Here is a 23358-nt window from a genome sequence, read left to right on the forward strand (position 1 = left end):
CTAATATTATATTCTTAGTAGCTAAGTGAGAATTAAGGGTTCAAATGTTTTACTAATTATCAAATGTTTTACTATTTACTAGAGGGCTTCTAGACTGTAGCAAAACTTAATGAAAAGGGGACACTACTTTGCAGGTTAATAGCAAAACCTTGTATTAAAAATTTTTTTTTCTCCTAACACAGGCTTTTTAAAATAATACTTGGAGAGAACATTTACATGTACCTCAGCATCAGACAGTGTTTTGCCAAATAAGAACTGCAAGGTTAATTTCAAGTCCTCTCTTGGCTTGTGTTATGTGCTCTGAATTACATACTAATGGTTTTATGTTACTACAGTTTGGCCACTGAATGTTCTGCTTTCAATATACCAATTTAATTTTTACTGAAAAATGCCTAAATTCATTAATCCTTAGACTGTATACAATAGAATAATATTAGAGAAATAAATTTTATTAGAGGTATGTAATTTTGAAAAATCTCAAGATCAAGATGGTTTTTCTAGAATAGTTACTGGCTCTCTACTGTTTTCAGTGAATGCAGTTATCTAGCATACTTTTGATGGAATATTTTTATAAAATCATTTGTTCTAATCTAAGCATTTATCATTATATGCAAAAAGATTTCTTGATGAGAATATTATAGACGGTGCATGTTTTTGACATTAGCATTTTATTTGGATGACTAATCTTGCAGATGTGAAATTTTAATGAATTATTCATGAAATTGCTTTCCTCTGAAATTTTAGTTTGCTCTTAATGCTAGTTATTAAACATTTTGTTTTTCTCTATAAAATTTGATAAAGAAAAATAAGTGTGTGCTTCCTTGAGAGAAAAGGTAGCTTCTTTTGGTTTTTCCAATTCTCTAAGACTTTCACTTTGAAATCCTGAAGAGCTTTAGCCCTCCACGACGATGAAGGCTTTTAGTTAAGATTGATTTTAATTCAGTGTTGGAAGCAGCTGGTGATAAACCCAAGGCATATGCCTAACATACAGTATCAGCAGGTAAGAAGGGGAAAGAAACTTAGGCTGTGGCGAGTTTTACTACCAGTGTGAACAACCAGCATTTTTATTGCATTTGAGAATGCTATAATGTCAGTAATTACTACTGACTACACAACATTTTTTTTTTTATTGTCTGTATCCACAGACATGGAATGATGGAATTACAGTTGATGTCAAGGAATGAGTTTCTTTTATGCCTTATCAAAACAAAACAAAACAAAAAAAAAAATTCTTGTTACTGGCAGCACATATCCACGAAGCACCATGCTCACAGTCCGGACTGTACCATCTTCATCAAGGCTTCTGGGTAGCAGAGATCATGTGAACTACACTGGGCCCACAAAATGCCTTAGAATTATAAGTCTCATTCTCAGGATAAAAAAGTGAAACCAACTCTTAAAAACATCCAAAATATCAAGAGGGTATACCATTAACCAAAAGGTACCAAAAATATTCAAAATACATGTTCTTCTTTGTACCCTTGGAAACAGAGCTCAGCTGGAATGTGGAAAGGAGAGAAAATGTTTCTTTAAAACTTTTTTTTTTTTCATGATAAAATAGCTAGTGATTTACAAATTTTGGGTTAAGAATCCAAGGTGTTCTTTACCAGATCGGATGGAATGCTGGGAATAATGTTAGAGCTGTCCGAGGTGGCAGGGCTGGTGGTCACTCTTCATAGACATAAGCCTCGATATTTCATTTCACTGCTGGTTCAATGCAGGCAGCGTAACTTGTCTTAGAAGGACAGACTCTAGGGACAAATAGGATGGAGCCTCATTCCTGACAGTGCATTTGCCCGATACAAGGGACTACCTCCCTAATGTACGCTTTTCTTTAAAAAAAAAAAAAAAAAACAACAGGTAAATTGTGTTTACATCTTGGCACCTTGAAAAGTTTTTTTTTTTTTATACAAAAAGTTCAATAGCTTTGACACACCCCATTATTAATCACTACTTCACTGATAAACTTTGAAAGTGTGACCCTGGAATTTCATCATGCAAAAATTTACTGCAGCAGGAGAAAACATTTTTTAAAACATTTTTTTTCTCTTTTCAAATGTATGAACTTGTTTAAGATAGCCAGGAAGGCAGTGGTAGGATAAACACAATGAATAGGAATGTATCAAAAAACAGATTAACACACATGCGCACGCACTCACACAAAAAAACCTGTACACAATGCTCTGATCAATGAGAACAGGGAAAAAAAAAAAAGTCTGTCAACTATGTTACAATTTAAAAGCAAAAAAAAAAAAAAAAAAGGGAATTTCTCCCTCCCACATGTCAGGAAATGTCATCCAATATTCTTAAAGCAAGAATAACTAAATAAAATACATGTGCAGCATATTCTGCAATTCCATTACATACAGTAGTTTTTTTTTTTTCCAAAGCTATTTTTTTAAAGTATTGTTAATATAAAGCAGTTGCACAAAAAGCAAAGGTGTTTTGACAAACAGGTGTATGCATTTATTCCTTTTTAGGAACAATATCTAAAAAAAGAACCGCCCTCCACCCTCCCCCAAATAAGACAAAGATCCACACAGACACATCGGGATATATGTACAACATAATAAACCCCATCCTAAAGAAGTGACTGGAATACCCCCAAGGGATACAGAATCAGAATTGTAAAAATCATAGTGAAATCTGCTTGCTGTTAAGCCTGAGAATTTTTTCAATTGGTTCTTCTGCAAGGCTGTGATACCTGCAAAGATATGTAAAATCTAATTTTTCTTTTTCTTTTTGCTACAGTCTTTAGACTAAGCATGCAAGACATACGACTAAGTGCAACTGAGTGAAATGTATTTTTAAAAATTTTTAATCATTCCCTAAAGGTTTGAACTGAGGTATGCGTACTAACAGTTTCTCATGCTGTTATCTTTACTCATGTCTAGCTACACATGCTGAGAATGAACTAATCTACCAGATTTTTATCCTCTTTTGAATACCAAACTAACCAGCAATCACTCAGTTTAGAAGCACAGGGCCCCCTTCCCATGACCCTGTCTGGCTACTGCCTGCACATCATGAAGCTGCCTGGAAAAGTTAAAAAAAAAGTCTTGAGTGACCACAGACTGCCCTTATACAGAAAGCAGAGTGAAGTTTCAAAAGTTAACTGCCATAGAAGTTTTTGTACCAAGCTTATGAGTGGATAGGAGTGTTACTTTTTTTTTTTTTAAATGAAAACTGCTGACCAAAGCCTAATCAAAAAAAAAAAAAAAAAAAAAAAAAAAAAAAAGGAAAAAAAAACAAAACGAAACTGGAGAATATATGCCAAGATAAACCAAAATTAATTCAGTGATCATAGCATAGCCCTCAAACAAAAGTGGCATACGATCTTCCTTTTAAAAAAAAAATGTATCCTAGAAATACTATTATGTGGTCTAGTTCCATTGCGGAAGCTTTTCTGTTCTCTCTGAATTTTATCTTAACTGTCTCATTTATTGGACACATCCTAATTTTCAAAGGCATACTTTTTTTTTTCTTTGAGATGGGATTCCCTTCCTTCGTCTGCTCCTTTAATACTGTGTCCTATTTTGATCTTTAGTAGCCCCCTAATCTCTCTCTACAAGAATGAGTTTTGGTCTCTGTAAAGATACAGAAGAAAAAAAACCAACTAAAAAAAAGTAACAACTTTGGTTCCATTAACTACTTGGTCTTCTAAATTTACTCTACGATGAAGGAGCAGTTCTCTTTCTCAGGTTAGCAATAGCCTGTATCTCATCAATTGCCTCTAACTTCTTTCGCCTCCTTTGATCAACAATAAGAGGATATTTGGCTTCATCAGATAAAGCATAACACAGAGAACATAATTTACCTTTGTGTAATATCTTTGGTAATTTTAGAAAAAAGGTACAAAGAATATAAATTAAGCTCCAAAAGGCTCTCTAAAAACAACAAAAGCTACGGTCCTAGATAAATAAATGACAGGAAAGTGGATGCAGAGTGGAAGTGTTCAGGGGTTCTAAGGACTGAGGTGGTACTGACAGATGACGGTCACGTCCTGCATGCCGAGTTCATTTTCCAAAGAGCCCAGGGCTGAGATGCGCCCCATCCACTTGATGTCTTCTACTGTTAGTTTTTGATATCGGGTTGGTGTGGTAATATTGCATAACAAACTAAACTGCAGTAGCAAATTTGCACATTTGAAATGAACACTTTACCATTTGCTGAACTCAGTCTTCATTAACTCCCATAACAAGTTCGATCTGAAACCTAATTTGCATTCAAACAGATTAATGCCACCAAGCAGGCCTGAACTGATGTTTAAATTCAGCACCACCACCACGGCCACCACTTTCAGCAAAGTTCCTCGGGGAAGCCAGGTTTTTGGCCATTTTGCAAACAAAGCAACCCACCTTGGTGTTAACAACAGGGAGCCCCGTGGCTCTTTGCAACTTGGTTACACAAGAGAGAGCTTGCCACAGCCAGACTGTCCGTCTAACTATTTTGAGATTTTTCTTTGGGGGGCGGGGGGCGCGGGGAGCACTGCTGCCTATGTTTCCTTGTGCTGGCAAAACGCTGTGGCATTTATTAAGAACGAGGGTAGCTGCAAAAACAAAAACAAAAAAATCTGAAACAACCCCTTCCCACCTCCAATACTGCTTTGTGGAATGAATCTGCATTGTTCCTAGAGTGTCTTTTTTTTTTTCTTTTTTTTCTGTCATTCATTCTCTTTCTGGCAGGACTTCACATCTGTGTGAGTGGACCTTCATGTGTAGAGTGCAGCATTTGGGACCTTTTTGAAAAAGACCAAAACGGAATGTTCTCTGACTTTAGAGAAAACGTGGTGATGTCTGAAGGAAAATGGAATGAGTGACAGAAAACTACAAACAAGAAATGACATTCAGCTTTGTATAATAAAAACACCTATTAACATTCATCACAAGGTACAGAAAACTTTAAGCCTCCAAGAGGCCGTGGGCCCAAATGGAGGCCTGAGGTCAGAACTTAAAATGGTATAGTAGAAGCAAAAAAAAAAAAAAAAAAAAAAAAAAAAAAAAAAATGGAGTAAAGGCAGTGATAATCAACATGCAGTACTGTGCAAATAGGTCGTCCACTGGAATCCTTAAATTCCGGGCAGAGGCTTGGTCTGCAGCTTAGGTGCACATGCTCAGTTGGGTGTCCTCAGTGTCCAACGTTGGCAGGACTGCAGTTCAAAGTCTGCTGCTAAAAGTGAATCAGTTTAGCAAATTTACAACAGATGTTGACTGTTAAGAGAGGAAAATCCCCAGTACCAAACAAGTCCATCCAATGCACAGAGTACAAATTCCTTTTTTCAACAAAAAGTAGAAAAATCAAAAATACTCCCAAATGGGATTCTTGATGGCACTAAGAGTTAACACATTTCAGAGTTGTCAAAACGTAGTGAAACTCCTCCAGACTGTACAACAAATGGAGAACAATTTCACTGCTAACTTTTGACTTGTTTTGTTTTTTCCTAATCTTCATTCTTGGGGTCGGCCCACCCAGACGTTCACTCCATGTCCTCATTTACTGGTTCGTCTTCATAATCTCTGTCGTGGTCAAAATCTGGACTGTGGTTGGCTGTTGTCACTAAGGATAGAGGCCCTTCAGCTTCCTCTGGATCCAGGGGCTCTTCTTTGACATGTACAGGATGCCTGGAAAAACAAGAAAAGGTTCACTGAGGGAACTTCCCAACCCAAGGCAATATGGCTGTTTTGGCCAATATAAAGCCACACTCTAGGGCTGCACCGTCCAACAAAGTACAGCCACTACCTACATGTGGATATTTAAATTAAAATTAATTGAAACTGAATACAATTCAAAATTCAGTTTCTCAGCTGCACCAGCCACATTTCGAATGCTCAAGGGCCACATGTGGCTGGCTGATGGCTACCACACTGAACAGCACAGAGACAGAAATTTCTATCATCACAGGAGGTTCTTTGGGACAGTTCTGCTCTAGAATGACTAACAGTTGGACAAAAGCGGGCCTCTCCTCCTCAGTGGTGTTTCTCACGCTTCGGTATGCACTCAAATTGCCTCAGGATCTTGGTGAAATGCAGCATGTGTGACTCAGCAGGTCTGGGGTGAGGCCTGAGACCCTGCATCTCTAATAAGCTCCAAAGTGATGCTGCTGATCTGAGGACCACACTTCGAGTACCACAAAACAGACTCCGTCACGGCATCCTGGGTGAGTGAATACAAATCTTCAAGCAATTACGTGAAATAAGAATCTGTAAGACAACTGTGGTTTGTGGTGACCGTGCATGCTGGAGGCTGGGCTATTCATGCCTTGCTGTGTGTTCTGCTTTGCTAGTTAACATGCGGAACCTGTGAAAGAACTCTCCAGAGACCGACCTCAAGCGAGGTTCTATCATTAATCAACTTCAAGCAAACACAGCAAAGAGACACCATGATACATGCTTGAAACTCCAAATTAATGCATATTTTTACAAACTGTCAATAAGGCAAGAAAAGCCCTGCCAGGAAACACAAACGAAGAGGAAAAGGCACGCTCAACAAACAATATGATAAGAAAGCAGAGCCCCAATCAGAATAATAACGCTGTCAGCTGTAAACACGGCAGAACACGAGGCCCGGCTGGTAGCGGCCACCAAGACATGTGGCTGCGATGAGATCTGCCAACTTTCTCATTATGGACCAGCACAGGGTTCAGCAGAAGGGGGATGGCAGGGATCACACGAAACTATTCTGATAACAATTGAGAAATGTTGTTCGTAAATCATATTTTACAACCAATCCTTTGCCAATACAAATTACTTTCTGTTGCAGGGCTTTTGATATGTAAAAGAACCATTCAAGTTAAACCAGTCCCATCCCTGGGACAGGCAACAGAGGGGAGGATTTTTTAATTGACATTATCAGTATTAGTAATAAGAGGCGGTACTGAGGATGGCTGGCTTCCTAAATAATTGATGTTGTATGCAAACCCCAAAGGCCACTTGAACCATTTAAAAACAAACAGGACTGCTTGGACTGCCCTTGACGAAGTGAACCTTGAGAAAACCAATTGACTCTAAAATTAGCACAGCCTAGAGAGTGTTTGGGGGTAGATGTCAGGATAAATAGCTTTTAAAAAATCATGCCCATATTCTTAAAAACAATTTGCAAAACAAAATATATCAAAGTTGTATAACGACATATTTTATGAGTTGTGTTCCATCTATTTTTAGTTTTTTAATGGTCCTATTTATCTGTGTTTCTACAGAAAGACCCAGGACTGGCTACGCGATTTGTGGGGCAGAATGCAAGGTAAAAATGTGGTTCAAAATTTGGTAAGATTTCAAGAGGAAAACAGGAGAGCATTAAAACTTCTAAGCATAGGATCCTGTGTGACTGCATACATCATACGCCTGTGAAGTCAGCACTGGTAGGATCTCCTATATTCTTTTGGGAAGTAGGTATATGGATAGTTATTCCTTTAAAAAAATTACCCATTAACCCTAATTAAGGAAGTGTTTTGTATTTGCCTAGCTTCTCCATTTTGCATCACATTTTTATGGACTGTAAACACAGGAGAAATACAATTGTTTATTTTGCTAGCTTTCCAATTATAATTTTTATGGCTATGTGAGATACCAATGTGCTGACAGGTTAGTACCTTAATATTTGGGTGTTTTGTGATTGTCTTTCCTTTCCCCACCTCTTTTGCTCTTTGTATAATACAGTGACGACTTTTATCCATTAATCTTTCTACTTTTGTTGATTTCCCTCTTTAGGATAATTTTCTAAGAATGAAATTGTTAGAGCAAAGGCCAGAACATCTTTATGGTTCTTATGATTTATTATGGTATTAATTTCCGAAGGGGCTATATCAATTTAGACGCAACCTCATCAGCATCAAGCATTACTTATTAAAAATATTTTGTTGCTTAGAAAGGTATAAGGTGAGCTCAAGTTACCTTTAATTGTGTTTCTTAAATTACTGACAACAGTGCACATTAATTCATGTTTCCTATTTTCACTGAGAATTATTCCTCTTCTCCACTGAGCACAGAGTTGTAGTGATGCTAATTGGATAGAAATGTCTGTTTTACTTAGCCATGTATTAAGGTTCAAATGTAGTTTCCTTGATCGACATTTTCCTAGTTTCATTTTTTTAAACTATCAGATTTAGTAATCTTTTCAGGTATATAAACCTGAATCTGATGATGAGATGACATAAGGCTATGGGCAGGAAGGGGTGGAAGGACCTAGAGGAAATCAAACAGTCTTAATGAAGTTCTTGCGTTACAATTTTAGACTTTGACAAATGTTTTGCTAGGCAAAATTAAATAAATGAATAAACAACAAACAAGTAAAAATCCGGTACACATAAGCCTCCCCGCAAACACAGTTCATATTAGAGAATATTTTATTTCCCCCCCAAATTTGCAGCCAAACTTCAATTCCGAAAACACAGGTTCTGACCCTATCATGCCTGCTGGCTCAATCCCAGTGCCAAATGCAGAGTGGGTCCCCAACAAATGTTAACTGATGAGATCTACTGTATGATACCCAGAAATGAAATCTAGCTTCACGACATTTCTTGATACAGCAGATCCCCGAGTGGCAAATGCAGTAACACAGGCATGCAGTGCTTCAGAAAATAAAAGAGAGTAGACTTCTGCACGAGACACGTTTCAGGTAAGCTGCAAACTATTTAGATACTATGCTTCACATATACCGATGTGTCTCTTAGAAACTGGAGCTGCAAGAGGCAACTAACTGTTCTGCAGTGAAACCCCCGACACCCACCCTACCACCTTTCTCTCCAATCCCTGCTTCCCAAAGGGCTACTACCAATGAATAACTGCAAAACCACACATTTCCATTCTTACATCTGAGTAACTCCTTTGTTTAGCCACTCTGGGAAACGAGACTGTTTTTAACTAAAGCTGACTGGTGTTTAAAGGCATTGTGTTCTGGGGGTGTGTGCGCAGCTTGGAGTATTTTGCTTTGTAGCTCCGTTAGCTCCTATCAAGATAAAAGTATAATGCCCCAAAGCCATAATTATGTGACTACTTTCTAGGGTTTCAAAAGAGAAACAAAGTGTAATGGTATTTGAGTGTCACAGAAACGGTAAGGAAGAAGAGTTCCCCGTTTCAACACTAGATATTAGCTGGGCTGCAGTACTAACAAGGTCCTTTAAAGCCTTGTTGCAAAGTTTACAGCATGATTTATTCCAATAGACTGGAACAGTTAAGAAACAATTTGCATCAAAGCGGGGTAATGCACATTGGCCAAGAATGAAAACTATGTCATTATAGAATCCGCTTAATGGAAATACGAGGTCAAAAAGAGTAACAGCCTAAGACACTGATAGCAGGCATACGCTGCTGACATATGATCAAATTTAGCAAACAGTGTAAACACCTGTGAGATTCGAGCAACACACTATTGCATTGACGCCTTTGTATACAGCTTCTTTTTAAAAAAGCAATTGTAACCTTCATTCATTAGAAATTATTCTGACTGCTATTAAATAAGGTTTCTGGTAATACTGGGGTTAATTCAAAGTTGTTAAACAAATTAACTTTCCAGTGACTATCTTGTACAGCAAAATCAACATCACTCTGAACTGTTGTCTGAGGTTTTTTTATCCAAATATCTTTCTTCTTTTTTAGTGATCCTTTATACTAAATAATGGGAATAAACATCGACGAAACCTTGGAGTTCACATAGATTATGAGAAACGGTATCTCTTTCATTCAATAACTTCAGATATTTTTGCTTTAATGAGTATTTCTTGAAGTAGCTTATAAAGCAATTTACTTTTGCTCCGAACCTCCTTAATATCTGAGTAAATACTCCTGTCATGACAATGATTTAAAGATGAATGCGAGGGTGATAACAATAAAGTCAGAAACACCAGGCTGCTTTAGAAAGCATGATATATAGGGGTCTCTCTTAAAATAATGTGGAGTACATGCTAAGAGACTATTCATATAAATTAAAAGTCATTATTCCTGTCTTTAAAGATCCTTTTTCAAAGCACTAGGGCATAAATTCAAATTCTAAATAATCAAATTTCAGATGCTCCCAAACCCACGAATTATCCTGGCAGATAGCATCTTTTTCTTTGTCATTAGATGCCAATTCATTCTGTTCCTAATTGATACAGGTTACTTTTTCCATTCCTAATGCTCGAATTATCTTAAAAGATGTTGGTCAGTAATTCAGAAAGATTGTATAGACAAGCAGCCTATTCTAGGTGCTGACAGTATGCAACATTGAACTGGTTTACTTCTTTAAAGTGGCCAATAGTTTTGTAGACACTTTCGAGAAGTGCGAGACGGGTCATTCTATAGCACCCTCCACCAATCCAATTATGTTGGGATAATGTGGTTTCTTTTCTCTTTTGACCTTTTCCTGGGAGAGAGGAGTTGTTCCAGTCCCACCTGTTTCCCCAATCGGCCACCCACAGGGGACTGCAGCCTTTCCTGTGGTTTGCCTGGTCCTGGGGCCGTTCACATTCAGCATGGACAACCATCGCCTTCACTTCATTCAGTTATGTGTGTGCTCATTATACAGCCGTCTGCTGCTAGAATGCTCTTATTAATTTTCCTTTTGATATTTTAAGAGCAATCTATAAATCATGCCGCCTTTCATTTGTGCCATCATTAATGCTTGGTAATAACGCTACGGCACTGTGTTCATGGTTAAGCTTATCACACAAGCAGGTAAACAAGTATCCTATTTTTCCCTGCTGGTTCAGCATGCTCTTGAGTTGAACAAACCACAAACTTTTACACAGCAATGCATATTAATTTCAGGAGGAGAAGGTAAAGTGGCTAAAAAATGGCTCGAGATGCCAAGCAGAGTGTAGAAACACAAACGTGTGACCTGTTTGATTGCTGTGCGCACTTGTGGGGCCGCATGAAACCGACTGCTTTTATGGGAAAGTTAGTAAATGGTCCTTTTATGTGCTAAATGAGCTAAACATTTCCAGAAGTATAAACTTCTACCTGGGTTCTAGGAAATCAGAAGTTAAAGAAAAGGTTTAAAAGTGGCCACAGAAGGGCTTGTGTGGACATAAAACAGGGAGACCAGGATCTGAAAGCAAAGACCTTCTGGGTGGACAGTACTCACACGGCTTGCATAGGGGATCTGCCTGGACTGCTGTCGCTCTCGTTGCTGTTGGTATGCTCCATGGCCCCGTTCAGCTCTTCCCGTATCGCACTGGCTAAATTGCCCAGAGTGGGATTTCCCATGGAAGCGGTAGTGTATAGAGGTATGCTGTTCTCAGCCATCGAAGCCTGCATCAATCAAAACAACATTTGTGAGGATGAAGGGTACACAGAGAGAGAGAGAGAAGCTATTAATTATGGGTGTATTCAATGATCTTCAGCTTAAGTTCATTGTAGCGTGGTTGGCGAATACAAGTTTCTAATAGAGTTAGAAGAATTTCGTGTTAAAAATAAGACTCTTGACACGTATCTCAAGCATGGTTTCAAAGAGCTAGCTTGGGGAGACCAAAGCACCTGTGGGGAGGGGGGACTCAATTTAGCACTGCTGGGTAGAGTCACATGGTTTAGACAAGGTGATCTAATATGAGGTTTATGTCTGATGCCTTTTTTCAAGAGCAACTGAATATTTCCAGATCACAGGGAAATATAATGGAATTTTCATTTCTTTATCCACTTTGATGACTCTGGTATTGGATATTAAAGATTTGATCAGATTATTCTGGCTGCACGGCTCAAACTTATGAGAACTTCCATAAACATTTACTTCTTAGATCCTATAGAAAAGGGAGAGATTATAGAATTGGAATCAATTTTTATCTCCCCCCACCATTTCCGTTTTAATGATTTTTGAATCTGTTTAGTGTGGTCTTGAGATAACTCACTGAAGGTAACACTACGCAGTCTTTCAGACTCAGACCAGATCAATCACCTGGAATTTTAGGACAGAGAAAGAAAAAAAAAGTCTCTGCCAAAAGGAAGCGCTAAATCACATTTTTTGGGGGGTTCTTAAGTACATTCATATTGAAGGTGACAAAGTCAGTCCAAATGAGTGTCAGCAAAAATGTGGAAATGGAAAAAAAGATCCTGAACTCCAGAGTGGGGTACTGTTCACTTCCTATCTTACTGCATTTGAATAAAATGACCACCCAGTCTGAAATTCAGACAATAGTCAAATATATCATTTGGGTAGTGATTATGACCCAGTGACTTTTCATTTTATTAAAGAGGACAGACTTTCAAAAACTGGCAGCTGTATGTAATTAGACCAAGATTTATCAAAACTGTCCTCTTGCAAGAAACACTATGCCTGGTTTTCCATCCTAATCAGGAGAAAGTACAACCACAAGACAATCTGGCATGATGACTTCAATTGGCCAGTCATACGGAGTCCAAACTATTCCAGAAATCCTGGCTCTAAGGGGAAAGTAAGAGCCAAAAATGAAGAAAGAATGGGTGTAAAACTAGGCTGCAGGGAATCTGCCTATTATGATCACTGCGCAAACTCTAAAGCCAGAAATGCCTTCTAGATTCAGGGCCCATGTTAGAAGAACCATACACACCTAATCCAGTTTTGGCTAATATACTATTTCCAAATGTGGTAAACTTATTTTGATGAACAGCAAATTTGAACATTCTTCACTTTCCTACGGTTTGTCAAATAATCTGAATCTAGTACTTTTTTCGACAGATCTCTTGTAATTGCAATAATGCATTTTTTTTTTTTTTTTTGGCAGAGCAAAAAGAACAATTGCCAGAATTTTTTCTTTTTTTTTGCAAACTGCGGCTGAATAAGCATCTTAACTGCATTCATTTGAAGCAACAGAGTGGTCATGCCTCTCTTGGTAATGAAAATTCTGCTTGGACTACCATGAGAGTCTCTTTTCATTGGAAATACCACAATCTCAGCTCTCAATAGAACATTTCACTATTATACAGTCAGAATGTGCCAAAAGTGAGGCCATCTCTAGCTTGGTATTTTCGCAGCTTCTCAAGTCAAAAAAACTGAGAAGTAAAGATAAAAATGAAATGTTTATGGGAATGTACTCTTTGGGATGAGTTGGTCACTCAATGGACAGGGCAACCTTCTTGCGACAATTTGTTCTCTTTGGCTCTCAAAGTGTTCTACGTCAAGGCCACAGTGGTAAAAGGCATCCAAAAGGCAAACACTTATACTGATGCCTTGGTTCTCAAACAAGAAAGATGTAAGTGAAGAAAACCAGCCTTGTCCCTGTAAAAAATTATGTAAAAAATGATCAATGGGCTGCAATGAGAACCTGGTGCCTGATATACAATAGGGCCTCTGGAACACTCCTTGTTGAGTCAGTGATCAAAGTAACTCGCCTAAGGTTAGAAAAAATTTTGCCAACTGCTTATGCCTAAACAAGTGGTTCTTTTTCATAGTTGATGTCCACTTAAGGAGCAGGTGGGTTACAACTGTTATAATGGACTTAATTATATAAATGGTCCTGTGCACGATATGAGGAGGTTTCATATCAAATTGGCACCTTTGCTAAAAAAAATGAAAGTGCTTAAGTAGTGGTGCAAAAGTCCGTAAGTACTATTACTCTGAACGTTAACCAATCTGAGATCCTTGGGGGAAAGGCAGTCTATAAATATGAAGCCTTACGGTTACCCTTAGTTACTTCACTTTTCAAAGCATAATGCAATCTGTCCCAAGTCCAATGTTTTATTTCTGTAGTAGATTCTGCTGTCCTATTTTATATATTGTATAGCATGCATTATGTTGCTCTAGTAATCTTTTAAAGATGTTGTTCCACTATTATTTTTACTTGTCTTGAAAAATGGAAATGGGCAATAATGGAAAAGAAGGCCTGCTGGTAGAATCTTTATTTAATTTGCACAGCAGGAAGTTATCTTATGAGACTGTCTGACCATGGATACAAACTCAGAGGAGAGGGAAAAGATCCACTCCTCGAATCATAAATTTCTATCAATTTTATTCACTTCACTTTATTATGAACATAAAGTGTTCTTGGAAAACTATAGGATAATTTTGGGCTATCACTGAAAATAAGAAAGGGTGCAGAAGACACAAAAAACAAATGTTTTAGAGATGAAACATGAACAGTCCTGTAATGATAAAGCATACTAATTGAAATTAGTCACACGGTTAAGAGAATCCAGAGGATGGAGGATCACTGCTGTTTTTTTTTTTTTTTCCTTTCCGCATGATGAATGTAAAATGTGCTTGTAATCTTAATGCTACTCCAGATAGAGCAGAGCAGCCTTTAAATTCACACTTCACAAGACTCCAGGGAAAATAAGTTACTAATGAATGGTATTTACAGTGGCGGCATCTAAGCGTGCTTTCATTTGCTTTTCTAAAGTTACTGTGTAAACTACAAGTAATTAAAAGAAAGGCAGAAAGTGGTTCCTCCTATTAAATTTGGTTCAGGCTAAAAATAAATAAATATAATTACTGAAAAGCTAAGTTCCATGAATTTCTCTCTGCACTGAAACTGTGTAAAAGGCTTATCATCCATTCTTGGGAGCCTGAAGCCTCTGCTGAGAGATCTGGGAAAATAATTTTGTAGGCTGCAGAGTAGGTGCTCAATAAATACTTGTTTAATGAGTAGCGAGAGCCAGGGTTCCCATCATTATCTCCTCTTTACCCCACTCTGTTCCCATAATGCCCAGTGTTTCAACAACCATTCTTTCATTATCATCCCTTAAGGAGCCTCCTTTTAGAATTTTGCCTCTCTATTCGTGCCTGCCCCTCACGGAATTTTACTACCTGTTTATGAACTATGGCCTTTTGGAGGGGCATAAGACACTGTAATAGCTAAGTACCATCTCCGGGGTTGATTTAGCCTCCGTCAAGAATGCATGCTGTAAAGGTCTGCAATGGTATTAGATTATATACGTCAGTTCTAGCTACAGAATATGTCATTTAAAAGTTATAAAGATTCCCTTAGCCTGTGTTCCAGAATAATCTAGATAGGGTCAAAACCAAATTGGATCACTGGCCACAAGGACACTGCCTACCTGTGAACTCTTGAGGGGAGGCTTGAGTACTACTGAGGTGCTTTAATAAAGTGGTACTGCAGTCTTCTTGTTGACTTATGAGATGACTTTACTGTTTGGTAACTGAGGAATGCAATAAATAAAAGGCTTGCTAGATGCCAGCACTAGGCTAGTAATTCATATTTGGGTGGTAATCTCACTCCTGCTCAGTACCGGTGTCTTCATCCCCCAGTAACGCTGGTTACGTAACCAGTGCTTAATTTGTCAGAAGGAAACAAACATTCTATCTGCTTATTATATAATCTTGAGCAATCTGCTGGAAACCTAAAGAGTTTTCTTAAAACAGCTCTATCATTTAAACAAAAATAGTTTACTATGACAAAGTGAACCAAACCCGATCCCACCTCCCCCAACCCTGACAAAGGGAAAGATGCTAAAATAGACTTTAAAAGAAGAAGAAATAAAAAGCCCTGCTTTCTCTTTAAACCCGTGAACAATAGAAGGTCATGTGATACAGTGGCCTATCATCCAGCACATTAATAGCTGTGCTAGAGTAATTACACTTGTGGTATTTTTGCCTCAAGTGAAATTCTGAAATAAGAGGATGGAAATTATGATACTGCTGATAAATATTAATAAGTGAACTTTTAATTTTTTTGCCACAATATTCAAAATGCTAAGCATCCTGCTAATGCTGAAGCAGCCGATGTGTTTGCCTCCAGGGAGGACGATGCTTTGTGCACTTAAGAAAAAAGTTTAACGGAATTAAAATTTAATATCTAATTAGAGTGAGGCTAATATATTTTGAAATGAGTGGGGGAGACATGTGCCTCTGCTGCATATTCGGGATGGCCATTAATCTTACCTGTAAAGCGGCATTGAGAGGTGTGCAGTAGGCGTGGCTGCTCTGCATGTTTTTAATAAGGGAAGGGTTACTGCATAAGAAAAAGAGAAAAACCCAAAGTTAAATGCAATCAACCCCTGAGTTCCTAGCTAAATTTTGTTTTAAGCTTACTGGTATCCTTCCAAATCAGAAATTTCCCCCACTAACAAAACCAAAAATAAAGTCAGGTTTTCTCTGTATCCCCTGGCTTTATCGGGCTGGTCTGTCTGAATTGTTCTAGGCATGTAGACTTTGCTCTTCAAGGAAACTGAGTCTAAAATTCTGGCTTAAGTAATAACAGACTTGGGCACTACCTCCATTGATGAATTTTCATATCTCAAAGTACTGAACTCTCTGCCAAGTTTTAATAGCTGCCCTGACTCCAACGGGAAGGCAGAAGAAGCTCTGGGCCAGGGTAAGTCAATGAGCTGACCGCAGGACTTCGTGGGAGTGAGCTAGAGGAATCCTGGCTCTTAAGCCTCTCCACGACTTGAACTCTAGAGTGACAGCTCGAGAAGTGGCACAGTGGCTCTTAAGGTGGCTCTCCCAGGCATGTTTACTGCCGAAAGAAGATGGAGAGAAGGGTATGCCAGAAGAGAGCTGTTCCTAAGTAAGGCGGGAGGTTGGGGTGAAGTGTTTCTCACACAGCCGAATTCCGGAAGGTATGAGAATATCTGATGCTGTGTCCATTAACTGAAGGCAAGATACTGTTTTAAGAAAATCTCTAACCTAGTAAGAATAAAGATTCTGATCACTGAGGCGATACTGAGGTAAAGAAGTGGCTTCCAGTAGGAAATCACCTACATGTATCAGTGGCCTTTAAAGGAAGTATAGGTGCTGTTCTCAGTTTCTTTCCTAAGCTTGGAGCATTTTGATCATACGTTTCACTAAATTTATACTATTACATTGACTAAGCAAAGGATTAGAAGAAATTTACCCCATTAAATACACATTTTAACTCTAAATAAAAGCTTCCTTTTCACTTGAAGGAATTATGAATCACACAAAAGTACTTAGTTACAGGGTCCCTGTAAGCTGCTGAATCAAAAGATAACCAGTATTTGCAATAAAGATGTCAAAAAAGCATTATTCAAGGCACTGGTGTTCCGAAGAGAAACGAGAGAAATACATATACAAATCACACAATTTAGTTCTGTTGCACAAAGCTGTGTGGCACTGCTACTCGGTGAAATGCAAAACTACATGGGATGAGTCAACCATGCAAAGCCAAAGCAACAGCAGAAAAAAAAAACAAAAGCAAGTAAAGGCTCTTACTGTGCGACAAGCTCGTCAAAGTTTTCATCGGGGCAGTATTTGCGAGGACGGCCTCGTTGAATATGGCGGCCACGTTTAAACTCTTCATCATCAACTGTCCAAAAGGACCCAAACTCATCCTCTACTCTGATAAAGCACTTATGCAGTGAGAGGTTGGTGCGAATGGCACCCTGGGATAGGAGCAGCAGCAAAGGAGATGAAGTGGCAACAAAAGGAGACGGGGTTGGGGGCAGAACAGACATCCAATACAGGGAACAGGAAAAAGAAAATAAAATGCAATAAGCATAAGCAAATGGTTTGTGAGGGTTAATATGCATTGCCACCTAAAAGCTACTAGCATGTGATGCAACAAAGACCGGCAAGCAGGGCGGGGGACTGGTGGGTATACAAAACAGGAGGGATGAAATGCTTTTTTGCTTCCCTTAACTGAGACAACGTGAAACCAGTTCTTTGGTCTAACACCATCTAGCAGCCAAAAGCCTCTACGTTATACTTGTTAGCACAATCCAAGCTATGCTAAGAAGTTCAAACATGGTGGACGTACCCACTGATCTTTTGTGGCCTTCGTTTTTGGAATTCTACTTCATCCACTGTCCATACTGCCCCTTTAACGTTTTCTACTCGCACAAAACACTTGTGAAGACTAAGATTATGACGCACTGCATTCTGCAGCAAGTATAAAAGAGAGAACATTTACATTTTCTATAAGAAAAAACTCCAAAAACAGCAGTAAATTCAGCCTAACAGTCCACATTTGTAAAACCATCCCCAAGAGCTGTAGCTACCACCCCCGTGGATAACCCTCTTGTGGTCAAGAGTGTCTTTTCCAAAAGCAATGATAAAAAAACCAAAATCATAAATTAATTGTACTTTGGCATTTTAGTCTAGTCTCTGGTCATAATAACCAGAAGAAAAATGCTTTATTATGCATAGAAGCCCAAAATAGGTTTTGCAGTAAAAATCTGAAAATATTATAATATGACTTCAAAATAAGGAAATATGTACAGCATAAAACTGTCCGTTCTAAACCCACTTATCTCCCATAAAAGGCTAGTTTGTTTCTATTTTTCAAACCATGAAAGACTCAGTTAATATCATTCAATACATTTTGTTCTTCTTCTTTAAAGTTTTGGCTTTAAAACCTTCTATGAGTATTCTCAGATATATTAAAAAGAAATGTGAATTGAATTTTACCATTGAGAGTATCACCTCCTGGAGCTGACAGAAACAGGGGGTGAAATGACCCCCAATGGAGCTGTATCCCTCATCAAGCTATGTCTTACCTTCTAGAATATATATAGAAATTGGCCTTTACTGTGGGCAAGTACTTTAATTAACTGAGAAAATGCCAAAGGAACACATGAGTAGAACTCTCAATGGCAAAATGATGATATTCCTGCATTGATGGTTTCTACAGACACATGTTTCTTTCTTATAGTTAAAAGTCATTTCTGTTCATTCATTCCTAAGTGGAGACCCTTGACATCTATAATCTATCAGAAAAGACGGTCTCAACTCAGGGGTGAGGAGCTTTTAACATCCCATCTCTCCTTTGAGTTTCAAGAAAATCCACAACCTTTACTGGGTAAAGTAACAAGCTTGGCTTCATTTCTTTAGTCCTCCTGGTTGAACTTATTGACCTAGACTCAAAATTAGACATGAGGATATTACAAAGAGACCCGTGTCATTTACTTAAAACTTTCTTCTTATAGGGAGTATGTAAGTGACAACTGAGGCATGAGAAGCTCATGAATTCATCATACCTCCTGCACTTCGTAAGGCCTTCGCTCAATTCCGATGATGCTGCTATTGCTGAAACATTTTGCACCCCTCCCCTTCTACTACCTGCAATATTTGCTCTTTAAATTATCTCTCAAAATGGCAAATCTTAATACTTTGCGAGATGTTTCAATTTTTGGATAATTACCACTGGTGACTCTGTGAGGAGTCAAGCCAGATGATGATGATTTTTTCTTTTCCGATATGGAATGTTTAGAAGATAAAGAAACACGCTTTATTACATGGCCTGATGAGCTTGCTCATAAGGAGAAAGCACAGGGCAAATTCTCGAGGAGCTTTTGAGCAACGTCAGCATAACTAGGGTACATTCAAGACACTCATGTGACTGTGAAAGGACATTCCTGATTCAAACAGGTTGGATAGGTTTGCATCAAAACAAAATAAAAATCTCTGTAACATGTTTGGCATGTTATCATTATACTTGGTAAGATAAATTTTTATACTGCACGAAGGCAAAGTATAAGGATACTTCTACTGTAATTTCCTAGAACGACACTGAGGAGGTTGAAATAAATAAACAAACCCAAATTTCCTTTAAAAAAAATCCAGACAGAGCCTGTATACATACAGGAACCATAACTGGGAAAGAAATCAATATTTGTCCTCATCCTAATCATTGTCTGATGTTTTAAAATAAGTATCAAAATGTACAAAACTGAAAATATCTAAAGAAATCATGTCTCAAAAAAAGATTTCTTTAGAGCTGTCTGAACTGTACGGCCATGTAGGTAAAGTCAAACTTAAGTTTTGTTTTCAAAGTAGTTGCACATCTAAGCAAAAGCAACCAGAAATCAAGAGTTTCCCCAAAAGATAAGTAAGTTCTTTTCAGTTATCACCTTAACTGGGCATTTCATCTTTTGTCTAAGATCGCAATACAAATAAGGACATGTAGAGAAAATTATATGTTATTTATGAGTCATTAAGTACTTCACCTAGGATTGTTTATATTAAGGGCACTTTTTCCTGCAGTTTGCAAAAACGAAAAAGATAAATCTAAAGATCTGAGTTTAACTATCATATTCACAATGGTATGTATTTTAAAATATGGTCATTTGCTATTTATAAAAGGTAATTTGAGGAAGAAAATGGCTGCTTCGTGCTTATACTTCCTAAATTTTGAAAAGCATTTGTAGCTAAACATCCTTTGTATTTTATCTCCCAAAGCAGGCTGAGGAAACGAGAGTAAAATTTTGAACATAGGTTTCCTTCAGCATCCACGTGTCTTAATGAAAATAATAAAGATAATTTGGGCCACAAAAGATATTCACAGACCTGTAAATTTGATGAAATAATTTATGGTCATATTCATTTTCTTTTAAAATGCTAATTTATCAAGTAACAGAAGAAATATGATTTCTGGTTTTGCTTTTATTTTTCTCCCATATAAAAATAAGGAACTAGCAAGGAAGACAAAGTGAATTTTTTTCTGGCACCCTATAATAAATCCCTGTATTTATAACAATGACATGTAAAAATATCCTAACATATTTCCATTTTAAATGTTTGTAAATGTTTTAGAATTTACAGATTATAAGAATTCTAGGTAGTAAAAATGCAAAAAAAAAAAAAAAACAAACCAACAAAAAAAAACAACCCTCCACAAATATTCTATCTGACCTCTTCTATAGCAAGGACATGAGAAACGAAAAAATTGAAACTGGAAAAATCCAAAAATTTGTGAGGGCTTAGTCTAACACAATGAAATAAATATAATAAAATCCTTGAGTCAGCTGAGAACTGGGAATGAGGTATGTCATATGATCTCATACTTTGTTGGGAGTACCCTACATGGATCTATGGAATTTGACCAGTTTTAAAGAAAATGGTGTTAAAGTGAAGTTACATAATCCAGAAGTGACTCTTCTTCCTCAGAGTACCTATGAATCTCTAACAGACAGTCTTTCAACACACACACAAAATAACACAAAAACCAAAAAACTTAATAATATATTGTGTTCTCTTGAATAACTTTCACATATAGTTTTAGTACTTGGATTGTAGAGCTTTCTCTACTAACTGGGTTAAGGATATTTACTCCAACCAACGAAAGTTATGTCATTTGTCTTATCATTTCTCCAGGTTCCGAATGGCATAAAAAGAGTTATCTATGCATCTCTGCAAATATTTTGGTGGTGGCTAAACACCTAAAACATGAGGTTTGTGTAAGCAACAGGAGAACCTCAATATTTGGGCAACAGTGTCATCTGCTCCTTTTCTCTACATATTCCAACCAGAGGGAGATGATTTTACTGGTTGGTCCATTCAAACATGTGATGCTGCTGTAACAGGAGTCTTCCATCCGAGCATTTTAACCGTAATAAAACTGTTTTCTCAAACAAATATTCCTATAAATTAGACTCTGAGTGGATCAAAACAATAGAAATGTACCTTACAACGACTGTATTTTTTCAACAACAAACTCTCTTCTATAAATGGCAAGATCCAAGACTAACCAGGCCTGTGAGAAAGCTTACCTTCCATGTGGCTGCATTACGTCGGAAGTAAGCAAACATTCGCGTGAACCAGTTATAGATTTCATTTAGTGTTAGCTGCTTTTCTGGAGATTCAAGAATGGCCTATGAAGCAAAAGTAACAGAAGAAGATAATTTATGACCAAATCAGCAGAATCATCATTATACAGTTTCCAGAAAATATAAAATAACTAGGATTCAGAGCTAAATCCTAAGAAAGGTTTCACAAAATGATCTAAGATTAATGGCTGTATTAAACAGTTCAATAGCAAAATTCAAAATGGAATTATCTAATTGTTTTGAGTTTTTATTTCTGTTTCCGTACAGAAATATTAATTTATTAGTCATTCATAAAGCAGAATCAAAGAGAAATGCAAAACATTTCACTAGCTGATTAAAGCTCAGTAATTATTTAGAGCTCAGATTAATTCTAGGGATCAGAGATTACTGTAGCTTGTGATAATTGACTTGCCATCTTTAAACAGGCTCATTTTCACTGTTGTGTGAAATGAATTTCCTAATAATCACATCGTATTGTAATACTTAATCAAAAGCAATTATGTTATATATTGCAGTTTTTAAAAACCTTATAGAAAAGGTTTTAGCATGCCTGCATACTAAACGGTTTTAAATCTACTTCATCAATATAATATATCCATGTACACGTACACCTTTTGAAATAATTTCACACAGTTATTTACTTACCTGCCTAATTAAAGATGCATATGTAAATGGTGGTCTAACTTCTGCGTTCTTATAAAATTCTTGGTTCTGCGCAATATCTGCTAAATAAGAATCATTGTCCTATTAATTATCACTTCTTAAAAAAAAAGGCTGGTCTACAAGAATTGCATATTGCAATTCTACATGAGGCAAAAATAGAGTATCTACCTGAAGAAATGGGCACGTTGTATTTGTCTGAGTACCGCCTGCGGATGGGTCCCACCGTGTGCATGCTGGTGGTGGTGATGACGGAGGGGCCTTGGGTGACGGGAGTGATGGGGGCGGTTGGGGTAGTTGGAGTATGAGGTAAGCTCTGTGGAGAAGCCTCTGATGCAGACTTAGAAAGTGTGACACTTGATACCAGATTCAGCTGTGAGGAAAAGAACAATTCTTAGAAGACCTTCAGAAAAACAGAATAACCAGGAAAGCATCTAAAACCCAGCAGGAATAACACAGGGGAGGCATGGCTAGCTTTATTTCTCAAAGAAGATGTTTCTAATCCACTGAAATATGAGGTGAGTTCCATGTGAACACAATTCACTTAATAGTTAGCTGGGCTACATTGCTATAGGCCTGAGCTCTCCAAAAGAACTTTCAGCGCTGTTCTAGCATAAGGGAGGAACTGTTTTTACTTAGTTTTTATAAAAATTAAACCTTTATTTAATTTTAATGAATTTAGGTTTAGACAGCCACGTTACCAGTGGCCACCATACTGTACAGCACAGGGATTGGCTACTCAACTTCATAATGAAACTTCTTGGATGGGAACTACCACACATGTATTTGGCCTATGACTCGAATTATAAAAAGTGGCACTGATCCTGTAAACCATTATTGTGTTCTATCAGTTGGTAGAGAATAATCTTTATGAAAGCTTTATGTGTAATCTTCATTCAAGTCTATGAAATAGAGGATTGGAATATATTAATTTAAAAAGAACACAGCATATGAGAAATCTGGAACTATAAAATTTTTGTTGTTTTTTTCCTCAAGTTTCAAATGTTCAGTATTATAATGGAATAATCTACTGCATTGAATAAGAAAGTGATGATTATTTATTTGAAGTAGTATCCATGGAAATCAATAATAGTACTGTTTTGATTCTTTTTCTTTCTTTCCATCAGTCTAACACTTTCACCTTGAAGTGCTTCTCTTATTAATACTGGAAAAACTGGCTTGTCCCCTCCTTTCCCAAAATTTATTGTTACAGAAATACAAGTCTGGCAATGGTGAAGACCTTGATCGTTTTCAACATATTTATTAAAATCTACAGAGAATTACCATC

At 37.4% G+C, this 23358-nt stretch overlaps 1 protein-coding gene across 7 annotated transcripts in view; it reads right to left on the reverse strand.

The window, feature by feature from the left end:
* Positions 1–1034: 1034 nt before the first annotated feature.
* Positions 1035–23358, reverse strand: part of FOXP1 (forkhead box P1) — a 220418-nt gene continuing 198094 nt past the window's right edge. For 6 of the 7 annotated variants that reach the window (XM_011358493.2, XM_011358494.2, XM_023529706.1 and 3 more), the window contains 7 exons: positions 22242–22443; positions 22056–22135; positions 21354–21455; positions 17624–17745; positions 15787–15856; positions 11059–11225; positions 5443–5621 (listed from right to left, as the gene is read on the reverse strand). In XM_011358493.2, coding sequence (XP_011356795.1) covers positions 5477–5621; positions 11059–11225; positions 15787–15856; positions 17624–17745; positions 21354–21455; positions 22056–22135; positions 22242–22443 — 888 coding nt within the window. In that variant the 3' untranslated portion in view covers positions 5443–5476. Of the gene's footprint in view, positions 5622–11058; positions 11226–15786; positions 15857–17623; positions 17746–21353; positions 21456–22055; positions 22136–22241; positions 22444–23358 lie in introns of all 7 variants that reach the window. The other variant, XM_011358495.2, reaches the window with a different exon arrangement.

The sequence above is a fragment of the Pteropus vampyrus genome, unplaced genomic scaffold, assembly GCF_000151845.1.
Source record: "Pteropus vampyrus isolate Shadow unplaced genomic scaffold, Pvam_2.0 Scaffold41, whole genome shotgun sequence".
Taxonomy (NCBI): domain Eukaryota; kingdom Metazoa; phylum Chordata; class Mammalia; order Chiroptera; family Pteropodidae; genus Pteropus; species Pteropus vampyrus.